At 40.6% G+C, this 19,955-nt stretch overlaps 1 protein-coding gene across 1 annotated transcript in view; it reads right to left on the bottom strand.

Moving 5' to 3' along the window:
• The window catches only part of COL11A1 (collagen, type XI, alpha 1), a gene marked incomplete at its 5' end in the record, with an annotated part of 146,727 nt that overhangs the window by 56,151 nt on the left and 70,621 nt on the right, over positions 1–19,955 (bottom strand). The window contains 10 exons of the mRNA XM_014549666.1: positions 335–388; positions 3,279–3,323; positions 3,427–3,480; positions 3,614–3,658; positions 3,781–3,834; positions 10,487–10,540; positions 11,862–11,969; positions 13,621–13,674; positions 19,112–19,156; positions 19,237–19,290. Of these exons, the coding sequence (XP_014405152.1) occupies positions 335–388; positions 3,279–3,323; positions 3,427–3,480; positions 3,614–3,658; positions 3,781–3,834; positions 10,487–10,540; positions 11,862–11,969; positions 13,621–13,674; positions 19,112–19,156; positions 19,237–19,290 (567 nt within the window). The remainder of the gene's footprint in view (positions 1–334; positions 389–3,278; positions 3,324–3,426; positions 3,481–3,613; positions 3,659–3,780; positions 3,835–10,486; positions 10,541–11,861; positions 11,970–13,620; positions 13,675–19,111; positions 19,157–19,236; positions 19,291–19,955) is intronic.

The following is a 19,955-nucleotide window of genomic DNA, read 5'->3' as shown; positions in this document are numbered from 1 at the left end:
AAGCCTCATGCTTGCTTCCAGCTGCCTGGCTGCCGGCCGCCATCTTGGCTGACAGTTAATTTGCATAAGGATATGCTGATTAGCCAATGGGAAGGGTAGCGGTCGTACGCCAATTACCATGTTTCTCTTTTATTAGTGTAGATGATGACCAGAAACACTCAGTAAACATCACAAAGTGAAAATATCTGTAGAATGTGACGTCATTCATTGCAATTTTGTTTTCATAGGAATTGTCATCAATGTGTGTATCGGGAAATGATTTCAACATAAGCTATGACTCTAAAAAATGCACCACATTCTCACATGAAGAAAGACAGAGAAAACTCTCACTTACAGGAGGGCCTTTTGGTCCTGGGAATCCAACCGGACCCTGAGGTCCTTGAGGGCCCTGAAAGTCAAGAGCAGGGGGGACACTTGAGAACATGCCTTACAACACGCCTTGACACCTCGTGGGTTGTGTCTACAGATGAAGCACACGAGCACGTAGCTTCTTCCCCACGTTGACGACTATGGCAACATATGAGATCACCTGGCTCAGCGAAGAGTGAAAGGGATGCTTTTTCACATGATTCAGCACCCAGAGCCACACGGCACGTTCACATTAAAGGTGTGAGCCAGGGCTGGGCCAGGAAGTTCCACAGACTCTCTGCTTTGAACGTTAGCTAGAAACAGCGGACAGGAGGATATTTCAATTCCAAATCCTCCAAAAGAAAAATTATTTTTTAAATGGACTTTCTAAATATTCTGACTCTAGTCATATAAACTAGAAGGAAACAAATAAGTGATTTCCTCAAAAAGACCAGAGAAGATGCCTTTAACTAATCTCTGTTTAAAATAGGTTACTTTTGAAGATTGTATCTCATTTTACTCAATTCCTCAGAGAAAATAAAGATGCAACACTGGGTCTTTCTTTATAACATTCCACAAGAGTGTTGACATATTCTTTTTGAATTAATCAAGAGTTTCCAGGTGGGGTAAAAAATACATACAGACTCTTTTGTAAAAATAGTATTGAAACTCAATGAGAATTGCCAGATAAAATACCCAGTGTTTAGTGAAATTTGAATTTTGGATAAATAATGAATAATTTTAATATGTCCCAAATATTTCAAGGGACATAATTATGTCACGAATTATTCATTGTTTATGTAAAAGTTCACCTTAATTGGATGTCTCACTTATTTTATTTTGATTTTGTTTTGTTTTTGCTAAATCTGGTCATCTCAGATCCAAATGAATGCCGAATTAACCAAGTGTTTACTAACAGGCACCCCTGAGCTGCAAATAATTGAGTATGAGTGATCATATTTAACTTGTAGGATATCCTATATTTTTATATTATTTCTATCATTTTTCAGTTGTGTGCCTAAGATGTAATTAAACAGTTCATTATAAAAATTCTTTGCAGAGAATGAGGGTACACTAGGGAGGAAATGTCGCACCAACTCCACAAAATACAAGAAATACGTTCTATATGTTTAAAACATGTATAAATGTTTCTTGGAAAAAAATTTATTTTGCACCAGCCTTTAAATTTATCTTCAAAGTATCCTCTTCTTGTTCTTGAAGTGTTTTTACAATTACACATAAGCATGCTATTGGGTCAGTACTGTGCTCCAAAATAAAACTGTGAAGACATGGTTGATCATGAAATGTTGGGAAGCACAAGTAATACGTAAAGAAAAACTAGTTTGTGCTTTAAAGACAAAATTCCTAGTTGTGCTACAATTTCTTAAATGCTTCCACTCCATTCAGTGAGTCAGCCATCTTAATTAATTTGACTGTATCTTCTTACTAACATGACTTGGTCCATAAAAAATTTCAAAATGTATGTATTATTTATGAGCTCAAATTGTACAGGATGGACTTAATTTGAGGATAGTTCATCAATAGTGAGAAATATTTGGTAGGAAGTTTAATTTAGTTAAATATATAAACCAAAGCTGGAAATGACTACAACTAAGGATTTATTCTTTTGTCTCATCTACTGACATTTGTCACAAATACCAACATTATTCCAAAAAAATTTACTTATTCTCAGTTTTAAGTTATACATTGTAGGATAGTTGTTTTTCTTTTTGTGAAACTTCTTTATAAATTTCAAGAAATAATATAAAAATATATGTCTGCATAATACTAAAAATAATTATAGAATATTTAAAATGAGTCTAATTTCTTTCACAGTAATTCAATTTAATATTTAAAGTTCTTTCAGGAGGATAGCTCTTCAAAATATGAATACAAAAATGCTCCATTTTGCCAAAAAACTAAAATAAAGCAAAGGGCATGCTTAGTTATGTGTATTTAGCTTGAGTTTACATCAGTTGGAAATAAGTAGTTTTTCTATTTACGGGAACAGATGTTTTATCTTGATGGGAGTGCATATGGGCTGTGATTTAATGGCCGCGGGGAGCTTGCATTGTACCAGCATCATGCTGCTGGCCAGCTCCATGGACATAATGAGGATCAACGTGTAATATGAAGTGAAGGAGGCATCGGTATTATGCGTCTACTTAAAAGAAAAAAAATTTTGGCTTGAGTTTAAGAGTGACATCTTGGACCAATTACACGTGTTATTTCTCTCATTTCTGTGACAAGCTCAGTGGCGTATAACCTGTGTGCAAAAGAAAGAGGCACCCTGGCCAGTGTGGCTCAGTTGGTTGGGCATCGTCCTGTGCTCTTGGAAAGGTCGCTGGTTCGATTCCCTTTCGGGGCACACGCCTGGATTGTGAGCTCGATCCCCAGTAGGGGGTGTGCAGGAGGCAGCCCCGTCAATGTTTCTCTCTCTCCCTCTCCCTTCCTCTCTAAAAATGAATACAAATATTTTTAAAAAATAGAAAGATGCCATAGCCAGTTGGCTCAGTGGATAGAGTGTCAGCCTGTGGACTGAAGAGTCCCGAGTTTGATTCCAGTCAAGGGCATGTACTAAGGTTGCAGGCTCCTCCCCGGCCTGGGCCCTGGTCAGGGCTCGTGCAGGAGGCAACCAATCGATGTGTTTCTCTCACATCGATGTTTCTCTGTCTTTCCGTCTCTCTTCCACTTTCCCTAAAAGTCAATGGAAAAATATTCTCGGGTGAGGATTAATAAATAAATAAAAAGTAGAAAGATGAAGCTTTCTTTTAGAGGAGTCAGTTAAAGACTAGGAATGTTTCAGCTCTCGGTGGGTTTTGCGGCCGGCCGTGGATGTGTGCTGCAGACACGTGTTCCCTTTCCTAGAAATGTAATCACTTGCAAAATCTTCGAATCGATTCTATCTGATGTGCCCGTCTCATACTTACTCTCTCGCCAGGAGGACCTGGAGGGCCGTCACCGCCCGAAGTGCCCTGCCAACAACAGAAGGAAAAACCCGGTGAGGGTCCTGCTCCCAGCATCGTCCCCGGACAGAGTGCTTACAGCGAAGCTCGAGGAGACAGGCACGGACAGTACCTTCGGACCTGGCTTCCCGGTGGGGCCTCGCGCTCCTCTCGAACCCCGAGGACCCTGCGGGGGGAACAGAAGACCATGTCGCTCTCACGCCAAGCCAGAGGCGCCGGAGACATTGTTATCCCTGGAGTAAATCATCTTGAAACATTAAGTCCGAAACGAAAATGTGGATTAGATGTAAAGTACCCACCGTGGGACCGCGCTGCCCGCGAGGGCCTGGCTTGCCCGCGACGCCCTGCAAAGACAGTTGAGACTGGGTCAGGGTTGGTGGGCACAGGGAGCCGGGTCTGGGCTGGGAGGGGGCCGGGCAAGGACATTACACTAGCGAGGCCAGAGCAATAGACTTGAGCATCGTACCCGTGCGCCTTTCTCTCCGTTGGCCCCTGGGAACCCGGGAAATCCAGTGGAACCCTGCAAAGATGAAAACAAGAACCATGAACTTGGTAGCTGACATTTAACCAGAAGTGGGAATCTTGGGGAACACAGTGCTTCTCACAAGCTGGTCATATTTAAATGGAAAGTGATCCTTAATGCGCATACAAGCTCCACCCATGTATTTAAGGACAAACTTACAGGGGCGTCGGCAATCCTGGCGGCATTGGAAGCGTGAACGGATAAAACAGATTTTCAGTTTTTTACTTTTGGTAAAATCATGAATCAAATATGTCATTTTTCATATTAGAAAAGAGCAACTACAGACAATGGGAATTTTATAGTCAGTAAATGGTTAACGTCTAACTCTTCATACTTGCTTCAACTCTGAAGAAGAATCCTATGTTTCAATATGAATAATCAAATATTAAAATGAGCACTTTATACTATATTGTCCTGAATTAACACTCTGGGATGAGTCTACACAGCACTCTTCATTGAATAATTTCATGCCTTTAGAACTGGGTCAAGTCACAGACACCAAAATCTCCCTCCACCTTGCCTGTGTGATGTCTGGCTGTTCAGAACTCGCTGAGCTCTAAGGCAGGCGGGCCAGCGTCACAGTCCTGCTCTGGGAATTTCAAAGGCATAAGTTCAAGACTTGTCTCTGTCACGTATTCACCTAAGTACCTTGGGAGCGTTACTCATTCTCCTTGAACAGAGTTGTTTTCTCTTCTGCGAAAGGAGGCCAGTCAGCAGCTTACAGGTACCAGGAAATTTGGGGGAGATCGGGATTAAGAAAGGCAAGGTGTAAAAGTGACAATGAGCCCGGCCAAGGTGGCTCAGTGGTAGAGCGTCAACCTATGAACCAGGAGGTCACTGTTCAATTCCCGGTCAGGGCACAGGCCCAGGTTATGGGCTCCATCCCCAGTAGGGGGTGTGCAGAAGGCAGCTAATCAATGATTCTCTCTCATCATTGATGTTTCTCTCTCTCCTCTCCCTTCCTCTCTGAAATACATTATATATATATATATATATTAAAAATGACAATGACAGCAATAAATAGCTAAAGATGTAATATGCACAGTAAAAGTGTTATGTCATTTCCTCTACAAATGGCCACATTTTAGAAATGAACTGCACCCTAGTGCACTGTCCAGACTTCCATCTGCTCAGAGATTCCTGTGAGCTTGACTATGGCTGTGGCCTCGGTACTGTCTCATGAAATAGAGCAGATTAGGATTCCAGTCCGTGCTGTTCAACTTGCTAATGATCAGACCGGGGGGCGGGGTAGAGGGCGAGCTCCCCAAGACTCACTGTTCCCATTTGGACCATCGTGGGAATTAAATGCAACAACGATGAAATGCCCATCAAAGAGCAGAAGGCGGTCCTGTTGACACGTGTCCCAGGCACGAAAGGAAGTACAATGAACCTTCTTTGACTGGAAGACACTTTTTGCTTTTTTTTTTTTTAATCCGCTCATTTGGACTGAATTACCCCTGACTGTTTCTCCACGTGGTAAAAGGCTGCTCTGTGTCAGAAAAACCTGGAGGGATTGCCCACATCGGATCGCCAGGTCCCACGCGGACCTTTGACTCAGGAATCCGCACTATTAACAGTTTCTCCAGGTCACACGTGCAGAATGGAGGCTGTCAATTCCCATTTCCTCCCCAAGTCAGGAAAGCGTGCAAAGCCAGTGGCAGCTGATGGTCAAAGCACTAACCCAAAACCCGTTTCCCACTAGATCTCTGACGCCCACAGAGATGACTATGTCCGACCCTAGGACAAGCGCTAGGACGCCTAATGTTCACAGCATGGGGGAGAGGTCTGCAAATTACATTTTTGAAGGCTTTCAAAGCCTCTTTTCTTTCTCTACAGAGAATCAGATAGTTGTGTCTGGTGCAGTATTACTTTGTGATACGCTGGGAATTTGATAAGCGAGTATAACTGAATATGGAAATAATTTACTTCTATCAGATTTTATTTAGGGACAAATATTCACTCCTGTCCCAAGTAGCATAGATAGGTAACACATTTAGAGAAACTCCACTAAAACAAATGGCTCTTATGCATCAATCTCATTTTTAATAAATTTATTTTCTTATATAGCTTCTGCTCTAAGAAATGTATGGGAAACAGACAAAAATGTCCAATCTAACAACTGGGCAGTTTGTACTAAATCATTCTTTTCTCTCTCACGGAAGGAATTATCACCAAATATGTAAGTTCCACACAGAGGCATCATCTGCTTTTCAATAGAACAGCGGTAGAGCGTCAACCTATGAACCAGGAGGTCACTGTTCAATTCCCGGTCAGGGCACAGGCCCAGGTTATGGGCTCCATCCCCAGTAGGGGGTGTGCAGAAGGCAGCTAATCAATGATTCTCTCTCATCATTGATGTTTCTCTCTCTCCTCTCCCTTCCTCTCTGAAATACATTATATATATATATATATATTAAAAATGACAATGACAGCAATAAATAGCTAAAGATGTAATATGCACAGTAAAAGTGTTATGTCATTTCCTCTACAAATGGCCACATTTTAGAAATGAACTGCACCCTAGTGCACTGTCCAGACTTCCATCTGCTCAGAGATTCCTGTGAGCTTGACTATGGCTGTGGCCTCGGTACTGTCTCATGAAATAGAGCAGATTAGGATTCCAGTCCGTGCTGTTCAACTTGCTAATGATCAGACCGGGGGGCGGGGTAGAGGGCGAGCTCCCCAAGACTCACTGTTCCCATTTGGACCATCGTGGGAATTAAATGCAACAACGATGAAATGCCCATCAAAGAGCAGAAGGCGGTCCTGTTGACACGTGTCCCAGGCACGAAAGGAAGTACAATGAACCTTCTTTGACTGGAAGACACTTTTTGCTTTTTTTTTTTTAATCCGCTCATTTGGACTGAATTACCCCTGACTGTTTCTCCACGTGGTAAAAGGCTGCTCTGTGTCAGAAAAACCTGGAGGGATTGCCCACATCGGATCGCCAGGTCCCACGCGGACCTTTGACTCAGGAATCCGCACTATTAACAGTTTCTCCAGGTCACACGTGCAGAATGGAGGCTGTCAATTCCCATTTCCTCCCCAAGTCAGGAAAGCGTGCAAAGCCAGTGGCAGCTGATGGTCAAAGCACTAACCCAAAACCCGTTTCCCACTAGATCTCTGACGCCCACAGAGATGACTATGTCCGACCCTAGGACAAGCGCTAGGACGCCTAATGTTCACAGCATGGGGGAGAGGTCTGCAAATTACATTTTTGAAGGCTTTCAAAGCCTCTTTTCTTTCTCTACAGAGAATCAGATAGTTGTGTCTGGTGCAGTATTACTTTGTGATACGCTGGGAATTTGATAAGCGAGTATAACTGAATATGGAAATAATTTACTTCTATCAGATTTTATTTAGGGACAAATATTCACTCCTGTCCCAAGTAGCATAGATAGGTAACACATTTAGAGAAACTCCACTAAAACAAATGGCTCTTATGCATCAATCTCATTTTTAATAAATTTATTTTCTTATATAGCTTCTGCTCTAAGAAATGTATGGGAAACAGACAAAAATGTCCAATCTAACAACTGGGCAGTTTGTACTAAATCATTCTTTTCTCTCTCACGGAAGGAATTATCACCAAATATGTAAGTTCCACACAGAGGCATCATCTGCTTTTCAATAGAAAAAGCAAACAGCAAGCAAAAGGTCAAAAGTCAAAGGTTAATGGCAAAACAGGCTCAGTCAGTGTGAAATATAAAAATTGTTTTAAACGCTGTTTTAACTATCAAAGTGTCCTGTCTTAAAATAGATGTTACTTTTTGAAATAGCTACCTATCACTTTATAGTACACAGGATGGGTGCATCTTTTAATACCCACCAAGATTTTGCTAGTAAGATACTGGATACATTATATTGTCTAATTATAGTCTTTAAATTGCTTGAAGAAGATCAGCAGCCAATCTTCACTTTTAATACAAAAAAAGATTTAAATCTATTTAAAATTCACTGGCTTCCACATAGGAAAGTTCTTTGAAGTTATCTTTGATCTTGGATGTGCCAATCATTTTTTATTGTAGAACTGAGAAACATAAATGGTTTCTGAGCATAGAATAAAATGTATGTAGAAACGTTATAGAAAATAATAAAGACTAAAATTTCAAACATTTAAGCTAGAGAGTCTCATGTGTATTTAACAACCTTAATATAAAGGAAAATGTTTGATTCTGCTAGAAAGAAACACTTCTCTAGTCATGCTGAAGCATTTTGCTAATACTAATAACAAACCCCAAACTCAAAGAATATTGAACAGATAATTGACCTGTGAAAAACAGCAAAACATAAGAATGTCAAACTCATAAAAGGAAATTCAAATAACATGACAGTTTTGTGTTTTTAAATCAAAGCACCAGCATAACTGCAATTCACCCTCCTAATTAGATCAGTAATTCCGGGAGTAACCTGAGGAGAGCTGAACCCCAGGGCTGTGCCAGGAATGTCTTCTCTCACTCCTAGCACTTGTGAGAAATGCTGGCATTTGAAAAGCAGGTACCTGAGAGGCAGGACAGGGGAGCAGGGATGGTAGTTAATGGGAAAATTCCTGATCAGTGCTTGAAACACAGCCACAGACAGTGAATGATGCCTGCATTATTTTAAAATCAGAGTCATAGGACTCTTACTTTACCAGGCTCAAAGGCTCATGTTCACCTCCTACTACAGAGGAAATATGAATTATCCTATATAATAAAAGAGAAACATGTAAATTGGCCGTCCCTCCACTACACTCACCAGCCAATCAGGAGTGACTATGCAAATTAACCCGACAAAGATGGTGGGTCAATTTGCATACACAGGCGCCAGGCTGAGAGCAGAGCGGGAGAGCAGGCGGAAAGTGGAGCGGCTTGGGGAACTTGGCTCCCCAAGCTGCCAGATGGAGAGCAGAGAGAGAGAGCTGGCGGCTTGGAGGACTTGGCAGAGTGGGAGGCCCGGAAGGGAAAACCAAGAGCTCGGGGAGCACCAGGAATGCTGGGAATTGTAGTTCTGGTGGCAGATAGATCTCCTAGACCAGCAGTTCTCAACCTGTGGGTCGCGACCCCTTTGAGGGTCTAATGACCCTTTCACAGGGGTCGCCTAAGACCATCGGAAAACACATATATAATTACATATTGTTTTTGTGATTAATCACTATGCTTTAATTATGTTCAATTTGTAACAATGAAATTGGGGGTCACCACAACATGAGAAACTGTATTAAAGGGTCGCGGCATTAGGAAGGTTGAGAACCACTGTCCTAGACACTAGAGCAAAGTGAGCTTGGAGCAAGTTACTGTTGCGGTGGGGGATGGAGGGAAAGCAAAGGTGAGAGACATAAGTAAAGTCAGAGTGTCTAGGAAAAATTAAAGGGAAGATATCCTAAAACTTCCAGGAAATCTCCACCAATGAAGCAAAGAAAAAAAAAAGCCTCTATTATTCTGTGAGCAACAAACCAAACTGAGTTGAGATCTCAGACAATTCGCTCATATGATTGCAAAGACAGAAAGAAACTCCCAGATTGGAGAGGGCTCTCCTGAGGGCTCCCAGATTGGAGAGGGTGCAGGTCGGGCTGAGGGACTCCCACACCCCCCAGTGCACGAATGTTGTGCACTGGGCCTCTAGAATTATGTATAATATGTATTTTCTAGAAAATAATTTTTCTAGGAAAATTACAAGACCACACAGTAAGCCTCAAATAGTGCTGTCACATGATGACGAGTGCCTGTTTTCACATTTGTGAGGGGAAAGGACATTTCCCCCTCCCACTGATTATTTGTGAAGCTTATTAATAGATAAATGTTTGGGGATTGTTATATAATTAGGATTTATTTCTACCTACTATACCTGTCAAGCCTGAATGGGTCAACCAGAGATGGATGGTAGATAGACAGATAATCTCATGGGTATTTAACAACCTTAATATCAATAACAAGAATTTATATATTAACTCGTTTAACCACTTGACTGTATCTAGTCAATGCAACAAGTGCAGCCGTAACAACGTTCTATAGATTAGCTTGAGAAAAATTAGTGCACCACGGTAAACATGTATTTTTAAAACCATCTATGTTTATCCATAACATACATATTCTTCAATGAGAAAAATATAGCATTTAGGTGGCGTAGGGGTTGAATGGTGCCCACCCCCAAAGTTATTTTGCCATTTTGCCATGGAAGCATGGAACAGACAGACAAATCTCCGAGGGAAGAGGGGTGGGAGGCAGGAGGAGATTAACCAAAGAACATACATACATGTGTGCATAGCCCCTGGGCACAGACAAGAGGGTGGAGAAGGCCGGGGGTGATGGGGAGGGGGAGGGGGGTACATCTGTAAAACTTTCAACAATACAGATAACCTTAAAATAGTAATAAATGCATTCGATAACGTAGATAGGCTTACAAAGGGAAACAACTGCACTGAAATACAGTTTCCAAAATAATTTTTTTTTAAATTATGATATGGTAATCTATGTGCATCTTTGATAACACACTTTAAATTATAAGATCTAACAGGCCTAATAATTAATAATTTTGAATGAGTGGAAGTGAAATTTCAAGATACTGTCATATTATATGCCCCCCCCCCAAAAAAATAAAGGTAAACAATTTTAACTGTTTCTACAAAATATTAGTAAATAAACTCTAAAAACCAAGCTAATTACTTTACCTTTGGACCTTGTCTTCCTGGGTACCCGGGCAATCCTGGAACACCAAGTTTCCCCTAAAGTTAAAAAAAAATTCTCGGTTGAATTAAGCTTAAATGATCATTTTAGTCATTTTTCTAGAAGGACCACATATTTGTCACTAGAAAGAAAGGTCTGCAAGTTTCTGCCACACTTTCTCTGTCTTCATCTGAAGAGGAAAAAGGGATGCTTCAGACATGTTTCCAATGTTCCCATGGTCGCGCCCTCCCCCTGTGCTGCCCGAGTGACAGGCCCTCCCTGGGACACAGAACCCGGGTATGTGAGAGCTGGGAGCCTTGGTGAGCTGTTACCCGGAGTAAAGAAAACACCTAAGCTCCCCAGCATTCCATGTCACTGAAAGTTAGGTGATGTCGATTAGAAAGTTCATCCTTTTGATAAAAGTAGTTCAGTTCTCACTGTAAATATAAAGCCAGCACTCACAAGTTCTTTACCCTTTTCTCACTGAATAAGTAAAGTTAAATAACTATATTAAGAAATTCTGCCCCAATTTTGAGCAGTTTCTTCTTTTTTTTCTCTCAAGTATCTGCATCAATAAATATACATAGGTTGCAAGTTATAGCTAAGTAATGATTTCTGTGGAGTGTTAACTCCTGCAGGTGGTCGCCTGTATATGCAACTATGTTGTTCTCATGCAATGAGATTACATCTCCATGTAAAAAGTGCTAAAACCAACAGATAAATAACAGTGGTGTCCAAAGATGTGTTACAAATACTTGGAGGATGAAAATGCTATACTAACAAAAAACGGCCTCCCTGGAAAACCATCAACTTAAAAATCATAGATGGAGAGGAAACTAAATTAAATAGATGAATAAAAGGTGTCTGTGGAATTTTACTGTGATTCATTTTTCTTAAGATCTTATGAAAGTGCACTTTATAAAATATGTGCCAAAATCTTAAACATTAGACGCACATAGTATCAGTCTTTCATATGTACATTTAGACAAAATAAAAACAAGTCCAAGTTACTATGTACTACGTTAAAAGATGAGCAGTACTTAATGAACAGAGTATTTTACTAGATGAATCCAGGTAAAAAATTAGGATTATAGTTCTGACCTTTCCATTATAGACTGAACTAAAGAGTGGTCTGATGGCAGGTCAGCCCTGCACAGATGGACAACAGGCAGACAAGCCCTGAAGGCACTCTGCGATGTTTTCAGAGAATGAAATCACCTGGCAACGCGTTCCTGTCGCTAAGGGGCTCGCAACTATGTATGGATGTGCTTGAATTTAACTGGATCCTCTAGATTCCCCACATGGATCATCAAAAGCACTTGTCAGTGACACGGAGCATTTTCTTCAAGGGCATCTGTGGACGGGAAGTTGCTCACTGACCTTCTCTCCTGCTTGACCGGAAGGACCGGGGTCCCCAGTGGGACCTGCTCGGCCTTTGGGGCCTTCAGGGCCATCTTCTCCTCTTGGACCTAATTGACCAACTTCTCCCTGAAACGCAGAGTAACAGCATTTTTGAAACTTAAAATAGATTGGAGATTGAATGGCAGAGACGATCGCCTATCAGAATGTCATGTTCTTCACCTCCTGGCCTGTTTGCTCATGTTTTATCTATGACAACGAGGCTTGAACGTGTTGGACGTTAATTAACAAACAACTGATATAGTTTGACACTGGACAACCTACAGAAGCCCATGCTACTATGTATCATATTAAATTAATTTTAATGCATCTGTGTTGCAGAACGAAAGAGAGAGAAAAATAAGAATCAAGATTAAATAATAATAGGGTGGCAGGAGATGCCAGCCCCATTATACCACTTTGTCATAACAATTATTTTGACCTAAAGGCAATTGAGAAGCTGATATATGCAATAAAGATGGTATGCCATACAACGGTACACTTGAAACCTATATGATTTTTTAACCAGTTTTCCCCTAATAAGTTTCATTTTTTTAAAAATTCTCTGCCTGCTCCTTAATTGCCTAAAATAAAGCCTTAAATTTGCAAAGGCGTCCTTCCTCCCCTTACAACCAGAAAGGACAGGAGGCAATCACTGGAGACAATGAGTCCTTTATTGACCTGGAGCCAGAAGCAGACAGGAGGCGTTTCTACAACACATTTTGCTAAAGAGCCGTTCGTGTCCCTTTTATGTGCTTCCAACTATCTGCAGTCCCAGGAACTCAAAGTCCTCTTCCTGTGTCTCCTCACGTCTCTAAAAATGTACTGTTCCTTTTCTAAATGTTATCTAAGCCAAAGTTCTAACCACCCCTTTGAGTTACTACTAGTCATCACTGAGTGCTCCCAGGTGTAAACATGATGCACCAGCTAGCAAACTTCTTATTTTCTCTTGTTAATCCCTCTACTGTCAGTCTGATTTTAAAGGGCTCCAGCCAGAGAACCTAGCAGGATAGTAGGAAAAAATACTTGTTCCTCTCTGACAATAGAAATTTTGGAAATCACTGTGTGGAATATTTTAAAAAGTTCTCCATTTTAGACGTGGTTTTCATCTGCACTAGGTACTAGGATATGAAAGGTGTAGCCACCATCCTGGGAACAGGCTTTATATGAACTTTAGGGAACCAAATGGTCTACAGTTTGCTTCTTTTTCAGATTGATTAGGTACTATTATGTTAGTTATTAAATAAATCTTCCCAATAAAATGTTAATTTACTTCAGGCGACTCACATTTTTGTTTGTTTTCTAGACACTCATTACCAGAAAAAAGTGTTTTTTTTAGTCAAAAATTCAAAACCACCATATAATACAAATTCATACAAGTTGCAGGTATATAGGTTCCAGGCAGCATAGCTCACTACATACAACTAAATTGAGAATAAATCCATTATGTTACTTCTTTCAAGCAATTTTATCGTCAATTTTTTAAAATGTCTATAAATATGGAAATTTAATAGAACACCCAAAAGACAATTGATTATATTATCTTCACAAAGATTAAAACACCTAACTTTTATATAAAAACCAAGTGAGTAATATCTTGTGTTATACAAACATTTTTATTTATCCTGTGCTGGCACTTCCAATATTTAAATAAAAGAGTATGCACAGACACACACACACACACACTCACACACTCATGCACATAATTGTATGTACTAGTGGAAATTTTCTTTTCACTTACTCTGTCACCTTTAAGACCCATGTCACCTTTGAATCCTGGGAAACCATCTTCACCCTAAAATACAAGTAATAAAACAGGTGTTTGAATATAAAATATGGCTAAGTACAAAGTAAATACTGATAATCAGGGAAAATTCTTCTGAGAAATGGGCATCCTAGTTGTAAAACTTCCTCCTCCCTATTCTAACCCTATGTCCAGTATCCTTCCATTTTCCCATAATTAATAAAATCATCAAATAATTTTCTAAGTTAATAAAATATATAAAATAATTTTTAAATTTTGGAAATATTTTACAAATGTGTCCATTAAATTTTCTCTATCTTATGGAGGATATAACCATTCTCTATGACAACATGTATTCTGTGCTACTTGAAGAAAAAGTAAATATTTATATAATTATCATTTAAAAACTATGGATTATCAAAAACAATGTCTTTACCCTCCATTTCTAATTTATACTGAATAATTCCGTATCATGCATTTTGTAGCACGAGCTTTAGACAAATGCTTTCCAGCTCAACTTGTTCTCTAATCGCCTCTTTTCAGGTGGAGAGTAAGCAAATCAATATTCCCCTTTATCTGTAAACACAGATTGTTCACTGACGCATCATATGCACAGGCCAGTGTTGCTGAAATGTGGGCATCCTTTAGCCAAGACGGGAGAAATTTTGGCTATAAAAATATGTCCTACCATTCTTTAGTGAACTGCAAACTTTTAAGAAGCATCACAACCTAATCCTCTCCTAATTTCAGGAAAAAGATTAAATTCTGAACGAATCATTATTCATATATTTAAAACATTAATTGAGCAATTACTCCTTTCAGAGTACTATGGAGTATTTTGACGTTTTTATTTTACCAATAAAACGAAGGTAGAATATTTGGGCTAATTTTGGTACAGATGGAGTAAAATGGTTGTTTGGAGAAAAGATGTGCTGGTGAAGATGATGATGGTGGTGATGGTGGTGGTGGTGGTGGTGGTTTTGTTACAGGATCCCAGGGCAGGAGGAATAGGGAAACTGAGACAGGAAAGTTCAAACAAGGCCATACAGCCTGGGCAATGTGCAGCCAGCTTGTAGCTAACCAGCCATTACCTTCCAGCCAAGACCACTGAGCAAATGGTTAAAAGCCTCCCTAAGGAGAGAATGCAGAGAGGGAGGGGGAAAAGCATTTCTACTCCCTGAGAGAAGCCAGCAGCCTCAGGTTTGGCAAGATAGAGTTGCCAGGTGCTTCTCATGAGTTCTGGAAAGGCCACAGCAAAGTTAAAAAAAAAAGACCCTGAGAATTAATCTGCACCAAATAGTCAGCAGAGGAGTTCTGAAGCCATAGATGGGAGGTGTATACCGCCTCGGACCCCCACCCAACTGCTCTTTAGTTTAGCTGAGAGCTGTCTTCGCTTCACGCCAGGTGTAGAGGTTTGCTTGCTTTGCTTCTGCTTTTTTCAATACAGGTGCACGCTTTGATCGCTTTAATAAGCTGGCTTTTCACAACGCAGTCAAGGTCTCTAGTATGAATTCATTACATGAGAAGAAAGGACCCAGGTGGGGACCGCCCCCTCCCCCTGGCTGGGGCCTGTCCTGTCCGGGGACACCTCTCCCGTGGGTGAGCGGGGCCTACAACAGATTGAGGCAAAAAGGGACTGGAGAAGGGGCAGCTGATAGCTTCCTGAGTAGAGAATCGGTTCGACTTGCTAGTTTGAGAAAAGGACATTTCAAGGCAGTACGAGAACAGCGCTGGGAACACGGACCTACTTCCACACCCTGCTGCCACATGCCCTCTCGAAACCTCAAGACTGGGCAAATCAAGTTTTACTTTACTCCAGCGGGTGCAAGTGCCTAATCGTGCCCAAGCTCACCTCCAACCCCTGCCCCCCACACCACAACCCCCCTCTCCCCCCCCACGTGAGCTAGATCCTGTCCAGCTGGCTCTCATCTTTGGTCTTGAATCTCCGCACTTCCCCACCCAACACTGGGGACTGGGGTCTAGACTCTGAATGATCTGCTTTTCCATTCGTCATCCCGCTTTGGTTACCGCTCACACACGCTGCAAATCTAACTTCTCCGTCCACCGGGTGACACGCTGCCCTTCTTTCTTTCTTTCTTTTTATACCAATTGCATGTATTACAAGTTACTAAGCTCCAAGGCACATCCGTGGCTGCTAAGGACAGACATGCGCAAAGGACACAGACGGACTCTCCGTGCCCGGCATTGGCTCTGCGGCTCAGAAGCAGCCGCCACCAACAAAGCAGCAACAGAGCAGCCCGTGAGGAGCCCTGCATGCAGGGCAATGGGAACAAACCCAACATTTTCCCTCACGAACTTGCAACAAAAACACCCTGCCCCCCAACATCCCCTTTACCGTTCTGCAAACAAAACAGAACAAGATAAAGAGGAGCCTGAAACACTTGGGGCCGTTTGGGAAGAAGCTCACCATGTTATAGCACCTTTTTCTTAGGCAGCACCGCTGGCCTTGGCAAAAAGAAAAGCCCTTTTCCTGGGTGTTTTTCTCCTCGTAGAGAGCGCGTAACATTTACAACAACACGCACAGCGGCAGCGTTGCGACGCGTGTTAATTCTGGACCGAGGCCAACGGCCTGCCACCAGATAACGGCTAACAACCATGATGCCAATGACCCAACCTCTATCCTACTGCCCGACACACGCCAGCTCATCCTTCAAGTCCCCAGGCGCCCCACCTTAGTTTCCAAACACAGAAACCCACGCGGAAATCATGTCTCTACACAATCATGTCAAACTCAGTGCCCGAGGCTGCCATGCGTGTTCCAGGACCTCGCCATCTCCCCGCAGAACTCACCTCTCTGCCCTGAACTCACCTCTCTGCCTGAACTCACCTCTCTGCCTGAACTGGTATAATTGCCGCCCCCTCCATCCCGCTCTCCGAGGCTCACAGGTCTCGCTCGTCCCACTAAATGATGAAAGCCCCGTGCCCAGTTAACCTCTGAAGCTCCAGTGCCCACTACATTCCTGACCCTCGGTGATCAGGAGATTCAACAAGCCTTTTCCAAACGAACATGTGCAGGTCGCCCTGCCTCGGCGTGGGCTTGGCGAGCTCTGCTAAGGCCCAGGAAATAGCAGGTCATGCTGGTCTAAGAGACCTGAACCTGGGAAAGGGATCCAATCTGGTATCTGCCCAAAGCTAAGAGTTCCGATGGTGTACACGTTTCCTTTAAGACAGAAGCTGCCGTTCCCAATGTCCCGGCCAGAGAATCACCTGCGGAATTAGGGCTCTCCCTGCCCCCCATGCCACTGGGCAAGCAGGCACTTCACCACTGGAAACGACCACGTGACCTCCCACTGACCACTGTCTCCATCAGCTTTCCCAGGGAGCCAGGGAGCCACCCAGGGGCCGAGTTTCCTGGAGAAAGGCTGCCTCCGGGCTCCCCATCAGGGGCCAGGCTGCGGTTCCGTCCAGGCAGGGCTGGTGTGGGTTTCGTTGTGTGTTTTTAAGAAAGAACACAGTGACCTGGATGCTGTTCGTCTCACCTGTGCTTTCCCTACGTTCACAAGTAGAGAAGCAAATGAGATGACTGGAATTCCTGGGTACCCATACAATAAACGGCTTTCTTAAAACAACGGGCACTATCAAATTCTGAGATTTCCAGTCCTAAAATGGTCAGGTCTGAATTAATCTTAAACACAAAAAAACCCAGAGTTTTAGATGATGTGTAAAGGAGGAATTCACCCAGCCCCCAGGGAAAAAAGCTGAGTCTAAACAATAGCGGTTTTTAATTCTCGCCTCTTGACCTTTGGTTAACAATGAATGTTGTTGTACGTAAAAGGAAAATAGTTTCGACTTCCTTTTTTATCTCTTATGAGAGAAATGGTTGATTATAATACATACTCAGAAAAAAGTAATTAATATATATTAGGATTCATTAGGATTTAATGGTTCTTCACAAAGTTCTAAACTAAGAAGAATTCTTATCATTATAAAAAAGTTTTCTTCAAAATTTATATAAATCTAGGTAATATACAACTAAATTAATATATGGTATGAATAAAAGAGATAGCAAAAAAAAGTGCCTTAGAGATTGGTTTGGACAGTATTCAGTCTCATTTTACAGACTTAGAATAAGGGAAAGTGACCAATCTAAGTTGGCATGTGTGGTTAATACAACTAGAATCAGAACTCAGAACTTTCAACTCCAAGTTTACAATAGTAATCCTTTTCCTACAGGTCTATTTGTTTCTTCTCAGACCATACAATAATCTCAAATTACCTTCCTGCATATAAGCAATATACCTTTATTTTTTTCCTGAGTAGACTTCTCACAGATAATGCATCATCTATCATTTTTAAAATATATATTTAACAGCTAGTAGCTCCATTTGAAAATGAAATGTATTTTAATGAATAGTAATTACTTTATAATTATTCAAAGTGTGTGTATACATTTTGGGGAACTCCTTATAGTTGCATACCTTGACAAGGCCTCCGTAAGTTACCTGTTTTATTTTATTTTTTTCAGAAAACTAAATTATAATGGATATAATAAGTCCATCTCCTGTTATCTATTCCTTAGTGATATCAAATCCACTCAAAGTACTGTTGATAAAATTATGAGTAAGGGAATGAAAAGTCACGTTGAAATCAACATTGATATTCCGTAAATTTCTCACCAAATCTACCAACATTTGATAAGGAACCCCATATTTTTAAAAATATAATATTGTAGTAAGAAAACTCAATACTGACTCTGAGTGGTATCATTCAGTTTCAGCATAAGTGTTGAAGGATTCGGGGTGGGGGGCGCTCTACACTTATATTAAACATTTATATTTTTAAAATTTCAATGTTAAGTTCTTTGTCTAAAGACAATTAAGCTATAAATGCTCAATAGAAGATTCCACATTCTTTATTCCACCTCTGCCTGGTTTTAATCTTTATTTCCTTCTCTTTAATATTTCATCTTTAATTCCTTCTAACCTTTATTTCCGTCTCCTTAATACTCAATCTTTCATTCCTCCTGGTTTTAATCTTTATTTCCTTCTCACTAATTCTTGTGCTGTACAAACAGTATCACACAGGGAGTCTTTCTCTTACCCCAAGTGCTTTTCACTTTCATCTTTTGCTCTGAGTTTCAATGTATGAATTTGGGGAATTTTAGTCGAGAAATAAACACTCCTCTGTTATGCATATAATTAAATATTGAACAACCCCTGCAGAAAATATATTTTCTAAAGGCCAATCTTATGATTTAGAAACGTTAAATACATGTAAGGAAAACAGGAATGCAGGATTCATTCTGTTATAAAATATCTTGTTTCTGTTCTGTAATTTGGTCCTCACTCCAGGTTATAAGAATATATATTTTTTAAGTTTTCAGAATACAAAGTATAAAATTATATTTGCATTTCTGGGACATAAGAAATCACAATATACTATTTGGCCAACAGAATATCTTAAGTGAATTTACATTTTTGATATAATGGATATAGTAACTGAAACCATTAAGTAAATTATAATTTACCTTTTCACCTTTAGAGCCCTTGAGACCTCTGACACCGTCTGCTCCCTGTGGAATAAATTAGAAAAAGTAAATGACTATAATATTTTACATTGAAATTAAGTGATGTGGGAAAAAACAGCATTTACCTTCACTCCTCTGGGGCCGGGATAGCCAATAGGCCCCTGTGGGCCAGGCGGACCCTGAAACACACCCATTGGAAATTAAATAAGGAAACATTCCGAGTACTGCTTATGTTATAATTTACCAGATAATCTACAAGAATATGTTCTTTTCCACCATTGACATAGATTTCTTGGGTAGTTTATTTCTAAAGTCAGAAATGATAAATAAACCATGTGACTAGCCCTACTTATCCCAAACATATCATGTCATATATTCAAGCTAAAAATAAGGTAAATATTGTATGTGAAGTGATGTAATAATTATATAATAACTAATTTTCTAAACCTGAAAAAAAATCTGATGTCCTCAATGGCTACAATAGACAATTACAGATTAACCAAGAGGATCAATAATTTCTAACCAACAACTCTGTATAAATGTGTAGCGTTCACATCATTAAGAATATGATCAAAATTATGTCTTTTCCATAGCTGGTTTCATGGCACCAGTCTACATAAAGGAAACAATATATTATATATAATATACAATTTCTGCAGGAATGCTGAGTATTTTAATAAGAATCCAAAACTAACAACTCTAAATAAGAATGATCCTGCCCTTGATACTATAACCCAAAATAGTATTAACACTGAATAAGTTTTATTTAGATATTTTGATCATTGTTGCTCTTACAGTCCATCTCTGCTTCTTTAAGAGTAGCCAGAAAGTAGTAAGTGACGAT

This window comes from Myotis brandtii, unplaced genomic scaffold (genome assembly GCF_000412655.1).
Source record: "Myotis brandtii unplaced genomic scaffold, ASM41265v1 scaffold565, whole genome shotgun sequence".
NCBI lineage: Eukaryota > Metazoa > Chordata > Mammalia > Chiroptera > Vespertilionidae > Myotis > Myotis brandtii.
This window is presented reverse-complemented; position numbering and strand designations above follow the sequence as displayed.